At 40.1% G+C, this 21754-nt stretch overlaps 1 protein-coding gene across 1 annotated transcript; it reads left to right on the forward strand.

Annotated features, from left to right (window-relative positions):
• Window positions 1–1353: 1353 nt before the first annotated feature.
• LOC308112918 (uncharacterized protein) lies at window positions 1354–18097 on the forward strand. Its single transcript, XM_080468746.1, has 6 exons — window positions 1354–1621; window positions 9071–9243; window positions 11534–11752; window positions 14173–14333; window positions 15109–15241; window positions 16313–18097. The coding sequence occupies exons 1-6, from the start codon at window positions 1444–1446 to the stop codon at window positions 16487–16489; spliced, it is 1041 nt and encodes a 346-aa protein (XP_080324872.1). The 5' UTR covers window positions 1354–1443; the 3' UTR covers window positions 16490–18097.
• The last annotated feature ends 3657 nt before the right edge of the window (window positions 18098–21754 follow it).

Raw genomic sequence — 21754 nt, forward strand, 5'->3', positions numbered from 1 at the left:
GGTTCTAATTTGAAGGAGTTTAAGGTAAGTTGAAGGGTTTTCCCATCCACTTCAATGTTAAGAATTATTTAAAAAGTTTCAAAGATATGAAGTATTTTAAAGCGATTTTAATTAGTTTACAGTTTTAAAAGGTGAAATGTTTAAATTGGTGAAGATTTGAAGGAAGTATAGGCTGAAGAATTGAAAAAAAAAAGAAAAAACACTTCCCCAATCTGTTCACAGTGGGAAAGAAATGGTAGAAAACTTAACATTTGTAACAAAGTAAAAAACAATATTAAAAAGTTACAACACAGCAAGAATGCCTCTACAAAGCTGCACATTTTGATACTTGAATGGTTCAAATTGGTTTGAATGTAGAAGCCAAAGCAAATTAAAAAAAAAATACTCAAAGAATTCTCAGAATCAGCATTCACACAATCAAATGCAAATACTTGCCTGAGTGAAAATCACCCAACATTAGTGTTCTTGAGTTGAAGAATGAAAACCTGGTCACTTCTGTGTTGAGATATTTGTTTCATGAAATTGTGTGAAGCTGAGCAGGGACGTGCAGAGACCTTTGGAGGGGCAGGCGCTCCAATTAAACAAATGAACAAACAAACAAACAAACAAACGAAAGAGCACATACTACCAGGTGTATCATGGGATAATGACAATTGTCAGATAATTGCTTACCACTAAGAAAAGTGGTAGGTATCAATGGCGATTTTAATTTAAGACAATATATAAAACAAAGCATCTTCAGCACATACTTTAAGGAAATTGTTTAAATTCATTTTGAATTGAGAGCTGCTCCTTTGATCAGACGGTTATGCATGGCTTCACATCAGACTGGTGCTTGACTGAGGAGGGATTCGGGAAAGATTGTTAAAGTAGTTATAGTACAGATTGTTTAAAAAAAGAAAAAAAAAGAAGCAGAATTCACCAAGCGTTGGATTGTTCTAATAGCACTAAAAGGGGCATGTATGTACTGTATATATAAATTATGCCACGCCCCCTAACGAGATTGTTAAAAGAAACTACTCACCTCTTTTTTTAGTCTCTTTATAGACATTTACACAGAATTGTTTGAATGCTAAAATAATTGACACAATTACTTTCAAGTATTCTGTGTGGGGTTTTTTTTGGCTCACTTCTCCTACAGTTCTTATCCAATTTTGACCATTAGTTCGTAGTTAGGGACCTAATTCTATCCATCCATCCATCTATCTATCTATCTATCTATCTATCTATCTATCTATCTATCTATCTATCTATCTATCTATCTATCTATGGTCATGCTTGTGTTGAAGGCCAGGAGGGGGCGCTGTGACCCGTCCTTTAGGATGGAACACCCCCGGAGCAGCTGAAGAAGAACAACCTAACAGGAATGAGGAAATACCGTTAAACAAACTTCCCCAAGCATCACCGGCTGACCGATCCGGTGAGGTAACGTCTGTCTCTGTTATGGAGTGGACCTGTGGGCCTGTGGGCCGCGAGGAGCCCGTCACCGGGAAGAAGGTGGTCCTCCACGTCGATCTCAACAACACCATCCTGGTATCTGACGCAGTGACCGGCCAGGGGACCGTGGCTGCTCTGGACTACTTCCTGACCACTGTCACCTGGGGCCGGAGGAACAAACAAGGTAACAGAACTGAGGCTTCTCCGTTTAAAACCACCATGCTCTGTATTTCTTCTTTACTGCACTCCAAACATAAACGCTGCTGTTTCCCGAATATTTACAGAATCAATAAAATGTTGTCGTCCAGACAGGGGCGGTGTTTCGGATGAACTGGTTGCCCTTTTAACTGGTGACTTGACTTCCGGTAGCTTCCGTCGTTGCCGCAGAGTTTCGAACGAGACTCACTAAAAGTACAACACTTCGAAACTTTATAATAAATGTTTTTTTTATTCATTCATTTAAGACATGTGCCATTCAAACGTTTTGTGTATTCACAGGCATAACCATAGACACACGTCTCCAAATATATATACTCAATTTGATGCTAATAAATATTTAAATTATAGCATATGAAAACCTATTTATACAAAATATATAATTCTATGTTTAAAAATACACACGCATACATACATACATACATACATACATACATACATACATACATACATACATACATACATACATACACCTCATATATCTGGTTATCATGCCTGAAAAAGGGTTGGAGGAAATAGACTTATCAAGTCCTACCCCTTCACCAATATTTAATATTTAATTATGTTTCTGTATATATAAAATAGAGACTTATGTATATACACACATACAATATACATGCATATACATATTTACCACACACACACACAAAAGTTCATGTTTGCATTCATATCCATTCATTCACACAGTGCCCCCCAACAGAAAATATACCTTCAATCACCCTTGTATAATCCCATTGCAAGAGACCCCCTCTAGTTTCCTCCCAGTTCTTCATCCCTGTACATAATTAATATTTTAAGTTTGAGCCTTTTTTTAAACAGTCTCATGTTTGGACATTGTTTCAGCCCTTGACTGAGTTTGTTCCAAATCTTCACTCACTGACTGAAGAGCTCCGCCTCCTCATTGTTGTTCTCTTGGTTCTGTAGTCCAGATTCCCCCTGTAGTTACAACCCCCCTCTCTATCAGTATCAGGAAGAACTTTCTGTATGTTGACTGGTCGTTGCTTGTTTCTCGCTTTTGTGCATTAATTTGTCTGTTTCCAATTCTATCCAAACAGGGAGTTTTAGGAGGCCGGAACTAATAATAAGGTTTTCGTGTGGTCCAGGAAGCCTTCTGAACCAGTCCTAATGGTCCAGGAAGACTTCTGAACCAGCTTCCATGGGACATTAAGCTGGGGAATTTGGGAAATATTCCGAATTGGAAACTTTCTATGGGAATTAAGGGAGTTTATGGGAATTATTGGGCATTTATGGGAATTAACTGGAAATTGGGGGCAATTTAAACAAACTGTATCACATACAAACATAAATGTAAATATTTGTGTTTTGTCATAAGCAAACATCCATGTAAAATAATACAATTTAAAAAAACATGATATTTCAACAGATTTATCTGAGTAGAACTTTAGTTTTAATTCTTGAACAATCAATTATTTTAATGAACAACAAAAACATGAACCCCCCCCCCCAATCAAAAAGTAAAATGCCCCCCACCCCCAAATAAAGTCCCATTCAAAATTTTAAATGAAAGGAGAAGAAACAGCATCACGTTTGAGGTAGCTATAATAAGCTTGCCTCTTCCATTTACCATCTAAATACATTTTTATTGAATTTTTTTAGTTAAACAGTAATCCCATTATAGATCAAATATATTTACCCAATAATATTATAAAACACTTACTTGACTTTATATAATCCGCAGGCTCAACAATGTGGCTGTCTTGTGCTTTTTGGCCATGGAGGAGTGCAGAGTGCATGCAGGGGGCGTGGCCAGGGAGGAGCAGGGGGCGTGGCCTCAACAGTGCCGTGTGCATGTGATTGAGGACTTGTATTAAACCTGGTTGTTTTAGCCAAGATTATGCCACAATATATTTTTTCCAACTATATTTAAGTTCCCTGTCGAGGGTTAGGGTTACCTTCAATTTTGTAAATTTCTGTTTTATTCCCATAAATACTCATGAATTCCCATTAATTCCCATGGAAAGTTTCCAACCTCTAGTGAGCAGTATAGAATATGCAGTGCTTTGTTGTATAAGAAGTATTTGGCTTTGCTGAGAACTGAAACATTTTTGTAATATGAGGTTTCCAACAGTTGTCACACCCAGAAACATATTTTTTTTTCACCCTCTCTACTTTTACACCCTCTATCATAACTTTTACATCAGTTTTCCCCTTATAATTCCCAAACACCATAAATGTTGTTTTATCTACGTTTAGCGATAGCTTATTTATGTCGAACCGTATTTTTTAATGAGTTTAATTCTGATGTGGTTTCATTACTGAGTTGTACTAAGTTCTCCCCTGTACAGAAAATGTTTGTGTCGTCAGCAAACAAAACAATATGAAGTATTTCAGAGATTTTAAATATGTGATTTTATATATAGAATAAATCGTTTAGGTCCCAGCACGGACCCCTGGGGGACACCGCAAGCAATGTCCAAGCATGAAGACTGAAAATCCCCCATTTTCACAAACTGCTGTCTGTTGCTTAGAAAACCTTTTCATCCACTGCAGAACCACAGCCCTGACACCATAACGCTCCAGTTTATTGATTCAAATATCAGGATTTATCGTGTCAAATGCTTTGTTTAGGTCTGTGAACACTCCCACTGCACATTTCTTTTTGTCTATGGAGCTGGGGATTTCTTCTATCGATTCGATTAATGCCATTGAGGTGGAACTTTGTGATCTGAATCCATCTTGACTTTCAGTCAACAGTTTGTGTTTATCAATACATTTATCTAATCTGTGGGATGACTTTCGCAGTTTTCATTTCTTTTGGGAATTTACCAGATTGGAATGACAGATTGCAGATGCATGTAAGAGGTTGAACAATTTCTTTGATAACCTTTTTGACTATTGTCATGTCAGGTGACATCTTGCTTTTATATTTGTTTACAATATCTATTATTTCGCTCTCCTCTACTGTAGTGAGAAACATCGGGTTTCATTGGTTAAACTCATTGTGAGGAGAGCGACGGATTCCTGTTTGTTTTTAACATCTGAATTTTATTAGAGGCAAGGTGTGACGCTAAAGGAAGTCGGACACCAGTTAACAGGGAAACCAGATAATCCGAAACAGTTCCTTCACAATTTGGTGCTAATAAATATTTAAATTATAGCATATGAAAACATATTTATACAAAATATATAATTCTATGTTTAAAAATACACACGCATACATACATACATACATGCATACATACATACATACACCTCATATATCTGGTTATCATGCCTGAAAAAGGGTTGGAGGAAATAGACTTATCAAGTCCTACCCCTTCACCAATATTTAATATTTAATTATGTTTCTGTATATATGAAATAGAGACTTATGTATATACACACATACAATATACATGCATATACATATTTACCACACACACACAAAAGTTCATGTTTGCATTCATATCCATTCATTCACACAGTGCCCCCCAACAGAAAATATACCTTCAATCACCCTTGTATAATCCCATTGCAAGAGACCCCCTCTAGTTTCCTCCCAGTTCTTCATCCCTGTACATAATTAATATTTTAAGTTTGAGCCTTTTTTTAAACAGTCTCATGTTTGGACATTGTTTCAGCCCTTGACTGAGTTTGTTCCAAATCTTCACTCACTGACTGAAGAGCTCCGCCTCCTCATTGTTGTTCTCTTGGTTCTGTAGTCCAGATTCCCCCTGTAGTTACAACCCCCCTCTCTATCAGTATCAGGAAGAACTTTCTGTATGTTGACTGGTAGTTGCTTGTTTCTCGCTTTTGTGTATTAATTTGGCTGTTTCCAATTCTAACCAATCGGGGAGTTTTAGTAGGCCGGAACTAATAAATAAGGTTTTAGTGGTTTTAGTCTGACGATCCAGGAAGCCTTCTGAACCAGTCCTAATGGTCCAGGAAGCCTTCTGAACCAGCTTCCATGGGACATTAAGCTGGGGAATTTTGGAAATATTCCGAATTGGAAACTTTCTATGGGAATTAAGGGAGTTTATGGGAATTATTGGGCATTTATGGGAATTAACTGGAAATTGGGGGCAATTTAAACAAACTGTATCACATACAAACATAAATGTAAATATTTGTGTTTTGTCATAAGCAAACATCCATGTAAAATAATACAATTTAAAAAAACATGATATTTCAACAGATTTATCTGAGTAGAACTTTAGTTTTAATTCTTGAACAATCAATTATTTTAATGAACAACAAAAACATGAACCCCCCCCCCCAATCAAAAAGTAAAATGCCCCCCACCCCCAAATAAAGTCCCATTCAAAATTTTAAATGAAAGGAGAAGAAACAGCATCACGTTTGAGGTAGCTATAATAAGCTTGCCTCTTCCATTTACCATCTAAATACATTTTTATTGAATTTTTTTAGTTAAACAGTAATCCCATTATAGATCAAATATATTTACCCAATAATATTATAAAACACTTACTTGACTTATATACCTATATAATCCGCAGGCTCAACTATGTGGCTGTCTTGTGCTTTTTGGCCATGGAGGAGTGCAGAGTGCATGCAGGGGGCGTGGCCAGGGAGGAGCAGGGGGCGTGGCCTCAACAGTGCCGTGTGCATGTGATTGAGGAGTGTACTTGTATTAAACCTGGTTGTTTTAGCCAAGATTATGCCACAATATATTTTTCCCAACTATATTTAAGTTCCCTGTCGAGGGTTAGGGTTACCTTCAATTTTGTAAATTTCTGTTTTATTCCCATAAATACTCATGAATTCCCATGGAAAGTTTCCAACCTCTAGTGAGCAGTATAGAATATGCAGTGCTTTGTTGTATAAGAAGTATTTGGCTTTGCTGAGAACTGAAACATTTTTGTAATATGAGGTTTCCAACAGTTGTCACACCCAGAAACATATTTTTTTTTCACCCTCTCTACTTTTACACCCTCTATCATAACTTTTACATCAGTTTTCCCCTTATAATTCCCAAACACCATAAATGTTGTTTTATCTACGTTTAGCGATAGCTTATTTATGTCGAACCGTATTTTTTAATGAGTTTAATTCTGATGTGGTTTCATTACTGAGTTGTACTAAGTTCTCCCCTGTACAGAAAATGTTTGTGTCGTCAGCAAACAAAACAATATGAAGTATTTCAGAGATTTTAAATATGTGATTTTATATATAGAATAAATCGTTTAGGTCCCAGCACGGACCCCTGGGGGACACCGCAAGCAATGTCCAAGCATGAAGACTGAAAATCCCCTATTTTCACAAACTGCTGTCTGTTGCTTAGAAAACCTTTTCATCCACTGCAGAACCACAGCCCTGACACCATAACGCTCCAGTTTATTGATTCAAATATCAGGATTTATCGTGTCAAATGCTTTTTTAGGTCTATGAACACTCCCACTGCACATTTCTTTTTGTCTATGGAGCTGGTGATTTCTTCTATCGATTCGATTAATGCCATTGAGGTGGAACTTTGTGATCTGAATCCATCTTGACTTTCAGTCAACAGTTTGTGTTTATCAATACATTTATCTAATCTGTGGGATGATTTTCGCAGTTTTCATTTCTTTTGGGAATTTACCAGATTGGAATGACAGATTGCAGATGCATGTAAGAGGTTGAACAATTTCTTTGATAACCTTTTTGACTATTGTCATGTCAGGTGACATCTTGCTTTTATATTTGTTTACAATATCTATTATTTCGCTCTCCTCTACTGTAGTGAGAAACATCGGGTTTCATTGGTTAAACTCATTGTGAGGAGAGCGACGGATTCCTGTTTGTTTTTAACATCTGAATTTTATTAGAGGCAAGGTGTGACGCTAAAGGAAGTCGGACACCAGTTAACAGGGAAACCAGATAATCCGAAACAGTTCCTTCACAATTTGGTGCTAAACCGCTGGCCTCCAACGATGAAGGGAGGGGAAAAAAACACAATGACTTAAGTGGTGCAAAGTTATTCATACAATGATAATAAAATGTTTAGATCATTTATGTATGAGCATACAATTTCCATTGGGTGTGACCAGAGTGAGACCATTTCTCATAAGTGGTGTCATGGAAAACAGTGAAACCAATTCTGTGAAGCAAGTTACCGGGGATGTAGTCGTGTTTAATTGGTCACTCACAGAAAAACCCTTTTTCCAAAAAATATTCTTCACTCATAGAATTTGTAGATGTGTTGACCTGAAGGTAAAACACAAACACTGCATTCTATGTCATCTTTATGCAGTGCAGTGTTTGTATCCATTTTACCGCCCATAAATGGACAACTCAACTGGGCAGTTGGGTGTCAGATTTATTTTACCGTCTTATTTTACCCATTCATCATCGTTATGTTGACAAGAACATAGAATACATTTTTAAAAAATCCTTTCACTAAATCAAAGCATTTGGGGTTTCTTTTTTTTATGAGTTTCCTTCTAAAGCGTTGCCATCTACAGGATGTGATTGGTATTACTCTTCATGGTGGCAGTGGCCACCATTGGCCACACCCTGGCTCCGCCCCTGTGTTTATGCTCGACCCGTCCACAGGTTTGTATGAACGAACTTTTCAAAACCAGGGAGCCACTTTACTGAACTCACAAGTCAACACGTCCATCAAAGGGAAAAAAGAAGAAATACAAAGAAAATAGAATATAAAAATTGGTAGTATAGCTAAAAGTGCTCTCACCATTGGGAAACGTACAGCGGCGATAAACAGCTCAATAGCGAAAGTCGTTAAAAAATGGCTAAAGTGGTAAAATCCATGGAAAAACAAATTTTGCCACAAAAACTAAAGATATAATAAAATACATCTAAATTGTACCTGTGTAAGTAGTGAAATAATTTTTAAGTCAAATTAATTGGTATTATAATGAATTAATGACACATTTATTATTGGTTTTTAAAGTATTAAAGGGGTTTGCACCGTCTTATTTATCCGATCTTTTACATGTTCACGCTCCTGTTTTATCACTGAGGTCAGCAAATCAGCTGCTTTTTAACAGGAATTGAGCACTGTGATACCGTGGCATTGTTTTAATAAAACATTGTTTTATTTGTTTTTAAGTCACTGCTTACTGTGATTCTTACTCACTGTTGCACTGTTGTTGTTTTTTTTTTTATTTATTCACTGTTTGTTTTATTATTACTTTTAACTGTGAAGCACTTTGGTCAACCTTGGCTGTTATGTTAAAATGTGCTATACAAATAAAGTTGGATTGGATTTAGAAATGTAATTCCAATTTTAATTAACTATTTAATGGCGCATTTATTTATTGAGTTTTGGCACATTTAGTCCTCCATATGACACTTCATTAATGCAGCCTTATTTTTTGTAGGTACAGCAATTTATTAATATCATGTTTTTTTTCTTTATTTTGTTTTGTGGTTCCAGACAAGTATTATTGGTGGAACACATTGAAAAAGTCCCTTTTGGTCACAAACGTTTCAGAGCCGTGCTCTTGTGTGTTTTCAGGAGGCTGGGAATGGCTGAGTGACTCCCCCTCCCTGCTGCCCCCCTGCAGCGATGCCGTCAGCTACTACTCTGCGTTCGACCGGACGCTCGGCTTCACGTCTGGCGCCGGCCGGCGTTTCCGCGGGGTCCTGGACCAGCATCTGGATCTGCTTCGCTGGCCCGAGGGCGTCGAGGTCAGAGTCCGCGAGAGGAGAGATCCTTTTCTAGACGCTGACATTTCACAGGCACTCTGTCACCCAGCCTGAGAATAACTGAGTCCCTCTGATAAGCTTTAAGTTCAAAGAAATTCAGGTTTAAACGCTGTAATTTCACTGCAGTGGCTCCTGGTCAAAGTGCCACTCAAACCAACATACTGTGGAATCGGTTCGTTGTTTTCGATTCAGTGGTACCCACCGATGGACCTGTTAAAAGGCAAATGGACTTCACTTATATAGAACTTTTCCACTGCGTGAGCAGCCCTCGACATGCTTTACATCGCATTGCAGATTGCAACAAGCATGATGTCACTCTAATAGCCGTTCTCTAACATGGTTGGGTCTTTCGTCTGAATATGAGCCGATTGTAAAGCAATAAAATCCATCAATTAAAGGGGTCATATTATTCAGCTTTTCAACACTTTCACATGGTCTCATTGGTTCAAAAACATTATATTAAAAGTTTATTGCCCCAAATCCAGCTTTTCCTTGATTTTCCTCCATATGAATATTGGATCATAGAAGCTGCATTCAGAATCTGCTGTGTCTGTGTGAGCTGGACTGGCTCCGCCCGCACATGCCCATCTTGGGAAGAGGAGGAAGTACTTCCTCTCGTGGTGCCATGTGCCAGAGCAGAGCTGCCTAATTGTGGGAGGAGTCAAAGGGAGGGTCTACCTTGATTGGGACATGAACAGTACATCTGTACATGTACGTTTCTAAAATGAAGAAAAAAGATCTTTAGAGAAATTGCGATAGTTTACATATGTACGATGTATTGTATTACATTTTCAGCTCTTGTAGCCTTTTGTAGATATTTTTTTCTCTTTTATTTAATGGATTTTCCCAGTTTAGTTATTTTATGCATCTTGGCTATTTTAGCCGCTCCAGCTAAGAAATGATTTATAGCGACGCTGTGCGTTTCCTCGTGTTTAGAGCAGTGTTACTTATACTAGCAATTTATTTCTATTTTTTTCTGTCGAATTCTTTAGCTTTTTCCTTTTTCCTTTTTCCTTTTTCCTTTTACCTTTTTCTCTTTCTTTCTTTCTTTCTTTCTCTTTTCATCTTTTATATTTCTTTATTCAATTATTTTCCTCCGTTTTCCCCAATTTTTCTCTTTTCTTTCCGTCTTTTTGTTAAATTTTTTCATTTTCAGTTCTTTGTCTTTTTCTGTTGTCCCTTTTTGATTTTTTTGATTTTTCCTTTTGCCTTTTTTTTTTTTTCCTAAAAAAAAAAAGAAACACCTCATTTTAGTTGAACTATTTTCATTGGGTTTATTTTTACAATTATTATTTAAGTAGTTTGAGCTATTCTGACCATTTTATTTTACTATTTTTCTGTTTTTAGACTGGATATTAGACCATTTTTGAAAATCACTTTGGTATACAAACAAAATCAAAATGTATTAAAATGTTTATTAGCAAATAATTTCATAAAAATGTCCTGGAGCTGCTTTGGAGTCACTGAAGAGTTGCAGGTTGAAACTCCATTAATCCATTTATCGTGCTTTAGGCAGGATCTTACAATATCAGACATGTTTGAAAAGTGTCTTGTCACTTATTTAGGCTCATATTAGTTGTTACTAATGACTTTTCCTCCAATTTTAATTAAAATTAGCTTTTTTGAAGACATCTTTTTGACATTTGATTTTACATTATGATATATTTGCACATTTCGAAGGCTTTACACATAAAAAATATTTCCTGAATATAATTGTTTAATTTAATTTAATTTAATATTATTTAATTTAATTTAATTTAATTTTTTATTTTATTTTTTATTTTATTTTATTTTTCGAACATGTATAAAAAAAGGAATAAAGAGAATCAAACAAAATAAAAAAGCCAAATGAGTAAACCAGAGTTCATGTGACACACTCTCTAATTGTACCACATGTGCTTCACATGTTTACATGTGTCTTTATTTATTCTCTCTCTTTTCAGTTTGACCTTGTAAGAAACTTCCCTGAATAGAAAGAATCTCGCACAAATCTTTTGTTTGTTTCCTTTTTACTCAGAATGAATGTGTCAGTTGTCTTCAGTCGGTGACTCGGCCATGACAGTCTACAAAGAATTAAGTCCAAACAAGCAATAAAATCCCAGGTTACCATGTTGCCGGTTGCTAAGCTGAGCCTCTCCTGACACATTTAAAGCATCATTTCACAATCTTTATTCCGCTGTACAATTTGAGCTCTTGGTGAGATCGTCAAAGCGGCGCCACCGTGTGATGAGAATAGAGACTTCTGACTCCCCCTCGACTCTGTCCTCTGCAGGCGGACGATGATCTGTCTTCGAAGGGAGAGGATGGACGGATGTACCACTGGATCCTCCCTTCCTTCTTCCAGCTGCTCCGAGACCTGGCACAGGAAGGCCTGGAGTTCGCCGTCGTCTTCCGCACGTTCGGGTCCGACCTGTCCCGAGTGCTGCGAGCAGTGTCCCGAGCACTGAAGGAGGGGGCTCATCCACTGTTCCCAGAGCTGCCGGACCTGAAGGTAACGCACCGGGTCAACCGGATCAACACGTTTTTACTGCCTGTGGATTGTCCTGCAACCTTTTATTGTGTAGATACTGCACCTCAGATCTCAGAGGGATTATCAGGATAATAAAGAGTATTAATAATGGACGCTCCTCAAACCGTCAGCCTTGCACAGTCGGCAGCCAGCAGCTGCAACCTAAAGAACAGTCAATGGCAATACCACACAATACCTTTGGTACAACAGCAGCGTGACAAAAGAGCTGCAGAGTGGTCAGAAAACCTCATGTGGATCCTTTACATCCTCCCCTGTCAGGCTCTGAAACCACCACATGAAAATAAAGTCCATCCTGCGCTGATGAGCGGTGCTTTTACTTTGTTAATCTGTGAGACTCAGGAAGAGGGAAGCAGTGTGACGCTGAGGCCGATGAGCTGACTTTCCTCTCGTCTGGCATTTTGACAGACCGATCGGCCTCGGTCATGTAATCTGTGAGAATGACGGACAGCCTTTCCAATATTCCGTCAAGAAGATTCAGTCAACGTGACTTTTGTTCCCGAGACATCCGTGACCTCGACATCACAGCCTGGCGCACCGTATTGACTGTTCAGGAAGAGTTTCAGACTGTCCAGACGGCCCCACACAGCCGGCTGAAAGCAAACCATGCTGTGGATACCGTACTGTATAACCAACAGGGGCCTTCACAATAAAAGCAGTCTGCTCTCCGCTGTAGAGTTCTAGTTTTCTCTGCCATGTGAAACCTGGACAGTTCTGTGAGATTCTGGGGTTCTTCTTATCGTCAGAGCTTCATTCACACCAAGCTCCTTCTTGTTTAAAGAACTAGACCCGTCTCATCACATTCTGTATTACACCAAGAGGAAACCCTTACATTCCTCTCACAAAGAAGAAAATCAGCTTCCAAACTTTTTCTTTTTTTTTTTAACTCTAAATGAGGCGTCAAAATGGTTCCCCTCATGTTTTTCACTTCTTTAATCAACAGACTTCAATACAATCGGCATGTCTTTATTTCTTTCAGTCAGTGTGTCGGTGTCGCTCGGGGTCGGTGCAGCGATTCCCTCTTTGGTTGCAGCAGCTCCAGAGTCAATACATCTTAGTAACCAGAGGCCCGTAGTACGACGCTGGATTTTCTCTTATCGAGATAACTTCTGGGATTAACCCTGGGTTTTCCGTACTACGACGCTCGCTCACTTCTCTCCTGAATATAAATCACCATAGAAAACGTACACTGAATATCAAACCTGCTCCGGAGCAGGTTATGATCTTGATAAGCCCCAAAGCTCCGCCTCCTGACCAATCAGATCTCTTGGAAAATGACCTGCCCATTCTTAAGTGATGGTGATTGGTGGGCAGGTTCAGCACCGAGCTGCAGCTGAGAGGATTATGAGGAATTAATTCACAGCGATCTTTTTGACATAAAATAAATCCTGGTCTCTGAGGCTTTGAAGGAAGATTTTGTTCTTGACTTGTTCCAGGTCTGTTTATCTCCACGAGGGTTGATCTGGAACAATGAGGTTAATGATCACACCTGACAGAACTGCAGAAACATGAATCTGTGGAACGCAGAACTACTCGTGTCTTCGCGGTGATTAACCAACACAAAACTCTCACGGGTGAAACTCGACCTCAAATCAACTGGATGGAGAATCTAAACTGAAAGAAGAGCAGTGAGGAAGTTCAGCCCGACTCGTTTCTGCTGGAATCAAGTGATTCCAGTCGATTCCGTTTGACAGATTTATCTCCCTCATTGAATGTTTTCTGACTCAGCCGTCAGGTCGTCATCTTTCCTTGATGTTTGTGTTTCTGAGTGACGCCACCTTCTAATGTTTTCGTTCATTTCTTACCCAGTTTTACCCCATTACCCACTAATCACTTTTAATTAAAACTAAACGTTCTGTCTTTTTCTATTTGCCCAGCCTGAATTCACAGTGCATGGAAACGTCGTGTAACGTTCATCCTTTCACCATCGGTTGATAATGTGATGATAATCGATTGGCACTAATCTGTGCAGTCCAAGGTAGAAATTAAATCTGAGACCAAGAGGAAGATGGAAGGTCCAGACCTCTGAAAGCTCCGCATGAAAAATAAGAAAACAATCACATGTCCAACTGAGGGGACGTGAATGTCGAGGTCCAAACGGCTGCCAAGACGTCGCCCATTAAGTTTGTGATCTCACTCTGTCTGGACCAGAAAGAATCGAAACGTCGTTCAGCTGCACATTTTGCCAAAGAGCGAATGATGCTCTGGTCACCTTGCCAACATGCTCCAGAAATGTTTTTCACTTCAATATTTCTGGGAATATAGTGTCTTTTCTTGTGTGTTTGCACATGCGCTTCATTTAGGCTTCGCTTTAATGACGCCGTTTGGATTTTGTGCTGACAACAGATTGAAGATAGTTGTTCCTCTTTCTCTTTCTGCCTCAGCTGGATGTGGATTTGAGTCCAGGGAAGATCCGCTGCAGTAAGACAAAGATCGTCCTGAGCAGAGCCGCGGACCGCGTGTCCAATCAGGATGGAGAGAGGGCGCCGTACGACTACCTGAGCTCTGCTCGGGGCCTGGGGGGTTTCCAGGACGACTACGACTGGTAGGCGCAGTCATTTCACCCAGCGTCACCTCCTCTTTCTCTTAAGTTAAAAAGAAACCTCATTAACCTCTGAATAACAGAAACTCCTCTTACATTTCTATTTAAAAGCAAAGAGATGAGTGTACATTGTGACACTTTAATGCAAAATACAGTAAAAGGTGCAGAAACTGTCCTCTGTACATTGTGTTGCATCCAGAAAGTGAAAACATCCGCAGTGTTTCTCTTTACATGGTTCCTGCAGCCTTTGGCAGGTTCGTCTTCACAAACTCAAAGTACATTACAAGAATCCTTCACTGGGCGCTTGTTGAAACCCATCGAAAGTAAAAACGATTTAAAAAAGCTTTAAACAGCATCGGAGCAGATTTTCATCCAGTCACATCTGTTTGAAAGTTGAACTGATCTAAATTATAAAATGTCTTTTTTTTTTTTTTTTTACTGTTTCAGGCTTAAAATATAGTTAAAAACATCTTTAATTTCCAGGAGGACGTTAGCCTGGATTCTGTTACCGTCATGAATCGTGCGACGGTTAGTTTGCAGAAGTTACCAGACTTGGTCACGTTCCTGATGATTTTAAAAATGCTCCGAGGATGTTTAGTTCTCATGTCTTAGCGTTGTGTTGTGTCTACTATTCTTCCTAAAACAACGCGTGAAACAAAGTGAATAAATCGGAAAAGGCCTGTTCTTTAAAAAAAAAATTCAAATTCCAACATGTCCAGTCTGGTGGTTTTTGTCCCTTATGTCCGACATCCCTGCTTTTTCGTCATTTTCTCTCCAGGTGGGCCAGTAATACGTATTCTCTCCGTGGAGGGAAACCTCTGTGGGTCGACCCGTTTGACCAGGACGTCCAGCACATCTTCATCGACGACAACATCCGAAAGAATGACGAGGACACCGTCGTTCATCCCAAGGTACTGAAAGGAAAAGGTTCTCCTTCTCCCACATCCCAGGACAAACACTGAAACTGTTCTGAGAAATATGTACGACCTCCACTGGTCTGAAAATATCCACTATAAATTCAACGCACACACATTAAACGAGCTTCGGCATGAGAATTGGAAAGATTCTGAGCAGCTTTAGATGAAAAGCGATTAACATACCCAGGATATCTCTCTGTTACCTAGATTAACTTACCCAGACATCCTGATGAATGACTCGCAAGAGTTTTTTTCTTGAGGATCAGCGCTCGTTCACATGAAAGGGGCGGAGTTTGCGGCGTCTGACCGAGGAGCAGATACTCTCTGAAAATACGAAGAATCCCAACACATCAAGGCTAAAAGCAGCACGGTTGTTGCAGTCAACTCCAGAAAATTCCAGACGAATTCATCGGGCAATGTAAACGGACAGCGCAGCACTGTGGTCACTCAGTTTATTGCAGCAGAAACGTTTCAGGCAGAACTTCCTCACTGCTTTTCTTTTAGTATAGATTTTCCATCCAGTTGTTTTGAAGGCTGAGCCCCCCCCCCCCCCCTTCGTGTGTGTGTGTGTGTGTGTGTGTGTGTGTTAGAATATTATTTCTTCACCGCCACGGCATGAGAAGTTCTGTGTACCATAAATTCATGTTTCTGCACTTCTGTCAGCGTGACCATGATGACTGACCTCATTATTCCAGATCAGTCCTCATGGAGCTCAACAGAAGTCAAGAACAAAAACCTTCTTCCTGAAACAATCACCCATGAGGATCATTTAGGAATAGGCAGGTCGTTTTCCAAGACATCTGATTGGTTAGGAGGCGGAGCTTTTACACTCACTGTGATCTTGTCCTGGTCCAGAGCAGGTGAGACACTCAGAATAAGTTACCACAGTGACTTAAACTCTGTAAGAAGGGAACGAGCGTCACAGTACAGAAAACAGAGGGTTAACCCTGAAGGTCCCTCGATGAGAGAAAATCCAGAGTCCTGGTGTTTCCCCACTTCTGGACGTATCTAGTAAACACAATGTGTGTAACCTCCTTCTCCGTTCTGTCTGTCTTGGTTTGGCAGGTTTTCCTGGCTCCGGGCAGCTCGGACACCCGGACGGCTTCCACGGCTGAGCTGTACGACTTCAGCCTGGTTCAGACCGACCTCCTGCGGGCCATCTCCGACCCAAACTACTTCACTCAACGCGTCCACATCTGCCTGGAAAACTACAAGAGCATCCTCCAGCAGGGGGCGGTGTAGAGCGCGCTTTACCTGGTCACAGTGACTGTAGCAGACATTAGCAGGGTTAGAGCAGTTACACTGGAGGGTAGAGTCGTCTGGAGAGGTTCTAAATCTGGAGAGGAAGCTGTTTTCACGGCCGGATCACGTCGTCTGCTCTTCTCAGGTGAAGTGATACAGAGAGTTTCAGATGAGATGAAGCAGGATCAACAGAATCAACATTGAATCCTGTCGGGTCAAACATGTTGAACAAGCCTCCTTGAGTCTCCTGAGAGGAATCAAGTCGGGTTTCCTGACACTTTCAAATCACTTTTCTTTCTTTTTTTTTTACTCTGGGTGGAAGATTTGTATTTATTTTTTTGCTTCCTATGTTTACATCCTCGTGGCCTGAAGTCAACTTGAATATTCCCAGATGACTGAAGCTACTAATTACTGAATGTGACTCGGTTCTCGATACGTACTGTAAACCCACTGCAGTCGTCTGCAGGAGCACCTGTGATGACCCGAGCTGTGGAGCACCAACGTGTCTCACCAGCAGAGAATCACCAGAACAGACGAGCAGATCAACAGTGTGGTGGTCCTTCACTCCCATGATGCACTGCTCAGATGAGACACATCGCTGGATTTCCAATATTGTTTGCACGGAATGATAAACCTCCCCGGAGTGAATCATTTAATAGGGTGAATTTGTGTGGAGGGTTTTGGTGAGTTTATTGTGAAGGTTCCAGCGATTTATTTTAGTTGCTTTATTTGTCTCAGGTCGGTTTTAAAGAGGCAGCTGCCAGCTTTTTATCTGCGGGTACCCAACATGTGTTTTATTTTTTATTTTTTTTAACAGAGGTCAATATGTGATGAGAGAATAATGGAGGCAAAGAGAGATGAGAGCTTTGTCTGCTGTGATGATATTAAGATTTTATTCAAACAGAAGGATTTAATGTTTTTGTAACTGGTCAAATAAAATCTACTACCTTAACAAAATCTCCCAAATTCTTACAAGATTTTTTTAAGTTATTTTTAAAGGGTTTGACCATGAAAAATAATAAAATAAAACCATTTAAATGAATAAGACAAATGTAGTCTGAATTTACATGAAAGAAGGGATTAAAAAGAATAAAAATAATAATAAACATATACATATTCCTACCCTTCATTCGTCTGTATCAATAACTTAACTCATGAGTCAATAAGAGTTTTGTTCATTTCAACCTTCATCTCCTGCAGCTGAACTCGTGTTGAAAAAAGCTTCTTAGCTTTTCTTGGTGGGAAAATATCTACTTCGTTACATCGGATAGTTTCTGCTGTAATTTTCAGACAAAGTGACGTCATCTGTCATTTCAATCTCAAACGCATCAACCTCGTCTACATTAAGTGTTCCATCACTTTGCTTTCGGAAACGTTCGCCCGATAAGCAACTCGACTGTGTTCCTAATTCTAATTATCAGGATTTTGTAGATTCAAACTTTTCAGCCCAAAACTCCTGCAGGGTGAAGGTGAAATCCTCCGGACCCCTTCGTATGCACGTCACGTCCAAACTGGAAGTGTGATCATGTTTTCCATTCATTTATTTTCCTGTGAACCATCATGTCATGTGAAATATCTCAATGAAATAAAAATGATTCTTTGAAGCTGCTTGGTGTTTTGCATCGTGGCAACAAACCACAACAACATCGATCAACAGTTTTCTGGAAGACCGGAAGGATTTTCTTTAAATTGGTTTGATTTTGCGTCGTGTCGAATGATTTTGGTTACTTGGGGGACATTTTCTTGAAATTTGTGTTTGAAAGTTTTTCACCCGTTTGACGACTTTCCCCCCCAAATTTTTTATTTACTTTTAAATTTTTTATTTCAAACATGTATAAAAAATATAGACTGACTCAACTTTATTTATCCCTTGGGATGACTCTGTCAGGAAAATTTAAGTTCCAGCAGCTTAATTAAAGAGGAGCAGCACACAGAGGACAACAAAGATAAGTTACAAAAGGTACAAAATATAATATAAACTCTTAACTACCTTAACTAAATATAGAAGTTGTAAAAAGAATAAGACTCCGAGCAAAATATAGTACAAAACAAATATATATATATATATATATATATATATATGTATAAACTCCTAACAAGATATAGAATGGCAAAAAAGAATAAATAAAACTACCAAAATTTTGTACAGAAAATAATATAAACTCTTAACTAACCTTAACTAAATATAGAAATGGCAAAAAGAATAAGACTCCTAACAAAATAAGATAAGATAAGATATCCCTTTATTTATCTCGCATGTGGAGAAATTTGCAGTGGTACAGCAGGATAGTACAGAGAAAGAAGCACACATAGCAGGAACTAAAAAAAAGCAGATAAAAATACAATATAATAGAAAAATATGCACACAGTGCCTATAAGTGTGGACATGTACAGAATATGGGGGTGGATGTATTTTACATAGTAAATACTTTCTTATAGATTATTATAGTTATAGCACCACTTATTGCACAGTTGGATTGGAGTGATATTGTCCGGTGGTGGTGTGCAGTGGTCTCCTGGGAGCAGGCTTGGTTGAAGAGTCTGACTGCAGCAGGGAGGAAGGACCGGCGGTGTCTCTCCTTCAGACACCGCGGGTGGAGAAGCCTGTCACTGAAGGAGCTGCCCAGTGATGTGACGGTACCATGTAGGGGGTGGTAGATGGTCTCCATCAGGGATGAAAGCTTCTTCAACATCCTCCTGTCTCCCAACACCTCCACACGGTCCAGGGGGCAGCCCAGGACAGAGCTGGCCTTCCTCACCAGATTGTTCAGTTTGTTCCTGTCTGCAGCCGTAGTGCTGCTGCTCCAGCAGACCACTCCATAGAAGATGGCTGATGCCACCACTGAGTCATAAAAGGTCCTCAGGAGCGCTCCCTGCACTCCAAAGGACCTGAGTCTCCGCAGCACATGGAGTCTGCTCTGGCCCTTCTTGTAGAGAGCTTGTGTGTTGTCAGACCAGTCCAGTTTATTGTTCAGGTGAACACCCAGGTACTTATAAAAATATAGGAGTGAAAGTGGCCGAACGGTAAATTGCACTGTGGTTACAGACAGAGTTATTGCACAAGTATGATCATTTGCAGTGAATAGACAATTACGTGTTGCAGTTTTGCATTATGTATGTAACCATTTGTAATAAAGATGTCCCGATCAGATCGGTAGATATCGGATCGGGGCCGATATTAGTGATTTGTGAGAGATCGGGAATCGGCAAATCCAGCCGATCACCCTGCCGATCTAAAAAACCAAACAAAAAAAAATCTATAGCCCTAAGCAATAATGTCTCTCTCTCTCTCTCTCTCTCTCTCTCTCTCTCTCGCTTTTTCTCTCTCTCTCTCTCTCTCTCTATATATATATATATATCATGTCTGACTCTTGAGAATTGCGGGATTTATGAAAACTTTAATAGTGTACGCACAACATTCCTCAATAGATGTAATGCGCTGCAGGAGCGATTGCCACCGGTCCAAGATGGCCGCCCTGTAAACATACCGCTCTAGCGGGCGGCAGCAGTCGATGAGGCATCTTTATTATGTCTATGGTGTCATCAGCCAATCAAATTTTAATGTGTTATTGACGGAACGCCCTCGGGCAAGCAGAGTTTTCAGTGCTGGTCTTTGTGTCGTCATTGAAATGAGCTTCACTGATTGGCCCATGGGCAGGTGCGTGATGACGCACTGTTGTTATCTGCTTTTCTGGAGGTGATGGCGGCGAATTTACCAGCAAGATCGGGTGATACGATAGCGGACCTGCTTTGGGGGCCTTTTTCAAGGTGTCCGTTTGCAGAAGAAATGGAAATTGCGAGTAGAAGAAGACCAAAGGCTTTGTGCAGCATTTTACAGTGGGAAACTACCGACACTACGACCGGGTGACAGCTAGCTGGAGCACAACAAGCTGTCCTGCTGGCCATGTTGACTCTTCAGTACTAGAACATGGAATAGTTTCATCAAAAAGGATCGCAGGATGGATTTCATCTACAAGTGACGGGTGAATGCTAGTTTTTTTTTTTGTTTTTTTTTTACTTTCTCTTGATTAGATTGGTGCTGCTGTTGGCATTCTGTGCTGTTTTTGATTATAAAGTGTTGTCTCCCAGACCATCCTGGCGGCCGCCATGATTAAATTCCATCAGGTTTTGGTTTGACCAACGCGATATCGCTCCGGTCATTCATCTCCTCATAGCCTCTTTCTCCGTTAATGTCATTCACACAGACAGACGAGCGCACATGCATGGCAGCAGTTGTGCGCGAGGCTCGTACGGTCCGAACCCCCAGTCGGTTGCTATGATCGCCCCCTCCCCCTACCCCTCCACCTCCCGTCTCCGTGCAAACCTGTGGGAAACACTGGAAGATGATCTGATGGCGATGCTGCACAGTGGCGTCTTGATGTGTGGTGCTTGTTGATCAGCTGTCATGTTGGTATTGATAAAGTACTGATGCATAATAGTGGCCTTACATTGGATTCGGATTGTGTTTGTATCTCATAGGCAACAATCCTATTTTTGGTGGTGGGGGGGGGTATTTGTTACTGCTGGCTCTGACTGAAACAACCACCACACGCTACTCAAAACGAGTGTTGATGAGATTCTGCAACTTGTGCTTACCGTTTTGTACATGTGTCTGTAAGCAGACTGACGATAACGTGCGTCGTTGTCATGGAAACGGGAGGTTGCGGGGCATAAACACGGCCTTTCATACCACATCTTTCAGTCTCACCTTTCTCCACTTGGACATTGACCCAGTGAGGAGCTCAATCCTGCTGCGGAGAAAAACAGTTGGAAAAGACTTCATTTCGACGCCGTCAAGCTCCTGAACATTTCATCCTGTGGAGGATAAATGTGGAGGATCAGCGAAGCCTGAGACTCTGGAGATGGACTTCCACAGAGCGCCGGAGGAGCAGCACCTGCTGAGAGGAGACGCTGCTGGTATGGAGCTCAACCTTTTCTTTACTCTTTGACTTTTACTCAACATCTCACTGACGAATATGACGCTGATAGGTTGACTTTGTGCTTAAATATTTAATATCATGTGTCAAAGTGTCGGATTTGATTGAATCACAGTCGTAGAACTTTGTTTGTGTAAAGAAACGATGTTTTGTGCAGCTGAACGTGTTAAATGCAGTTTACAGCCCAATATTAGTTCACTTATTGGTGTTTGAGTGAGTTAAAAATGTTCCCAAAGCTGTTTATAGTCCGATAAAATAATGGGGCCTGAGTTTAATCAAAGAATGGCAAAGGTTTATTTGGTGCCCTGGAGGCATTAAAACGTGCAGG

The sequence above is a fragment of the Lipophrys pholis genome, assembly GCF_963383615.2.
Source record: "Lipophrys pholis genome assembly, chromosome: 8".
Classification (NCBI taxonomy): Eukaryota; Metazoa; Chordata; class Actinopteri; order Blenniiformes; family Blenniidae; genus Lipophrys; species Lipophrys pholis.

What these genes read in the sequence shown, in the direction of transcription:
- LOC308112918 (XM_080468746.1), top strand. Translation starts at nt 1,444, where the DNA reads ATGGAGTGGACCTGTGGGCCTGTGGGCCGCGAGGAGCCCGTCACCGGG. An exon ending in GCTGGCCCGAGGGCGTCGAG is followed by an intron (nt 9,244 to 11,533) that starts GTCAGAGTCCGC and finishes TGTCCTCTGCAG; the next exon opens with GCGGACGATGATCTGTCTTC. An exon ending in ACACCGTCGTTCATCCCAAG is followed by an intron (nt 15,242 to 16,312) that starts GTACTGAAAGGA and finishes TTGGTTTGGCAG; the next exon opens with GTTTTCCTGGCTCCGGGCAG.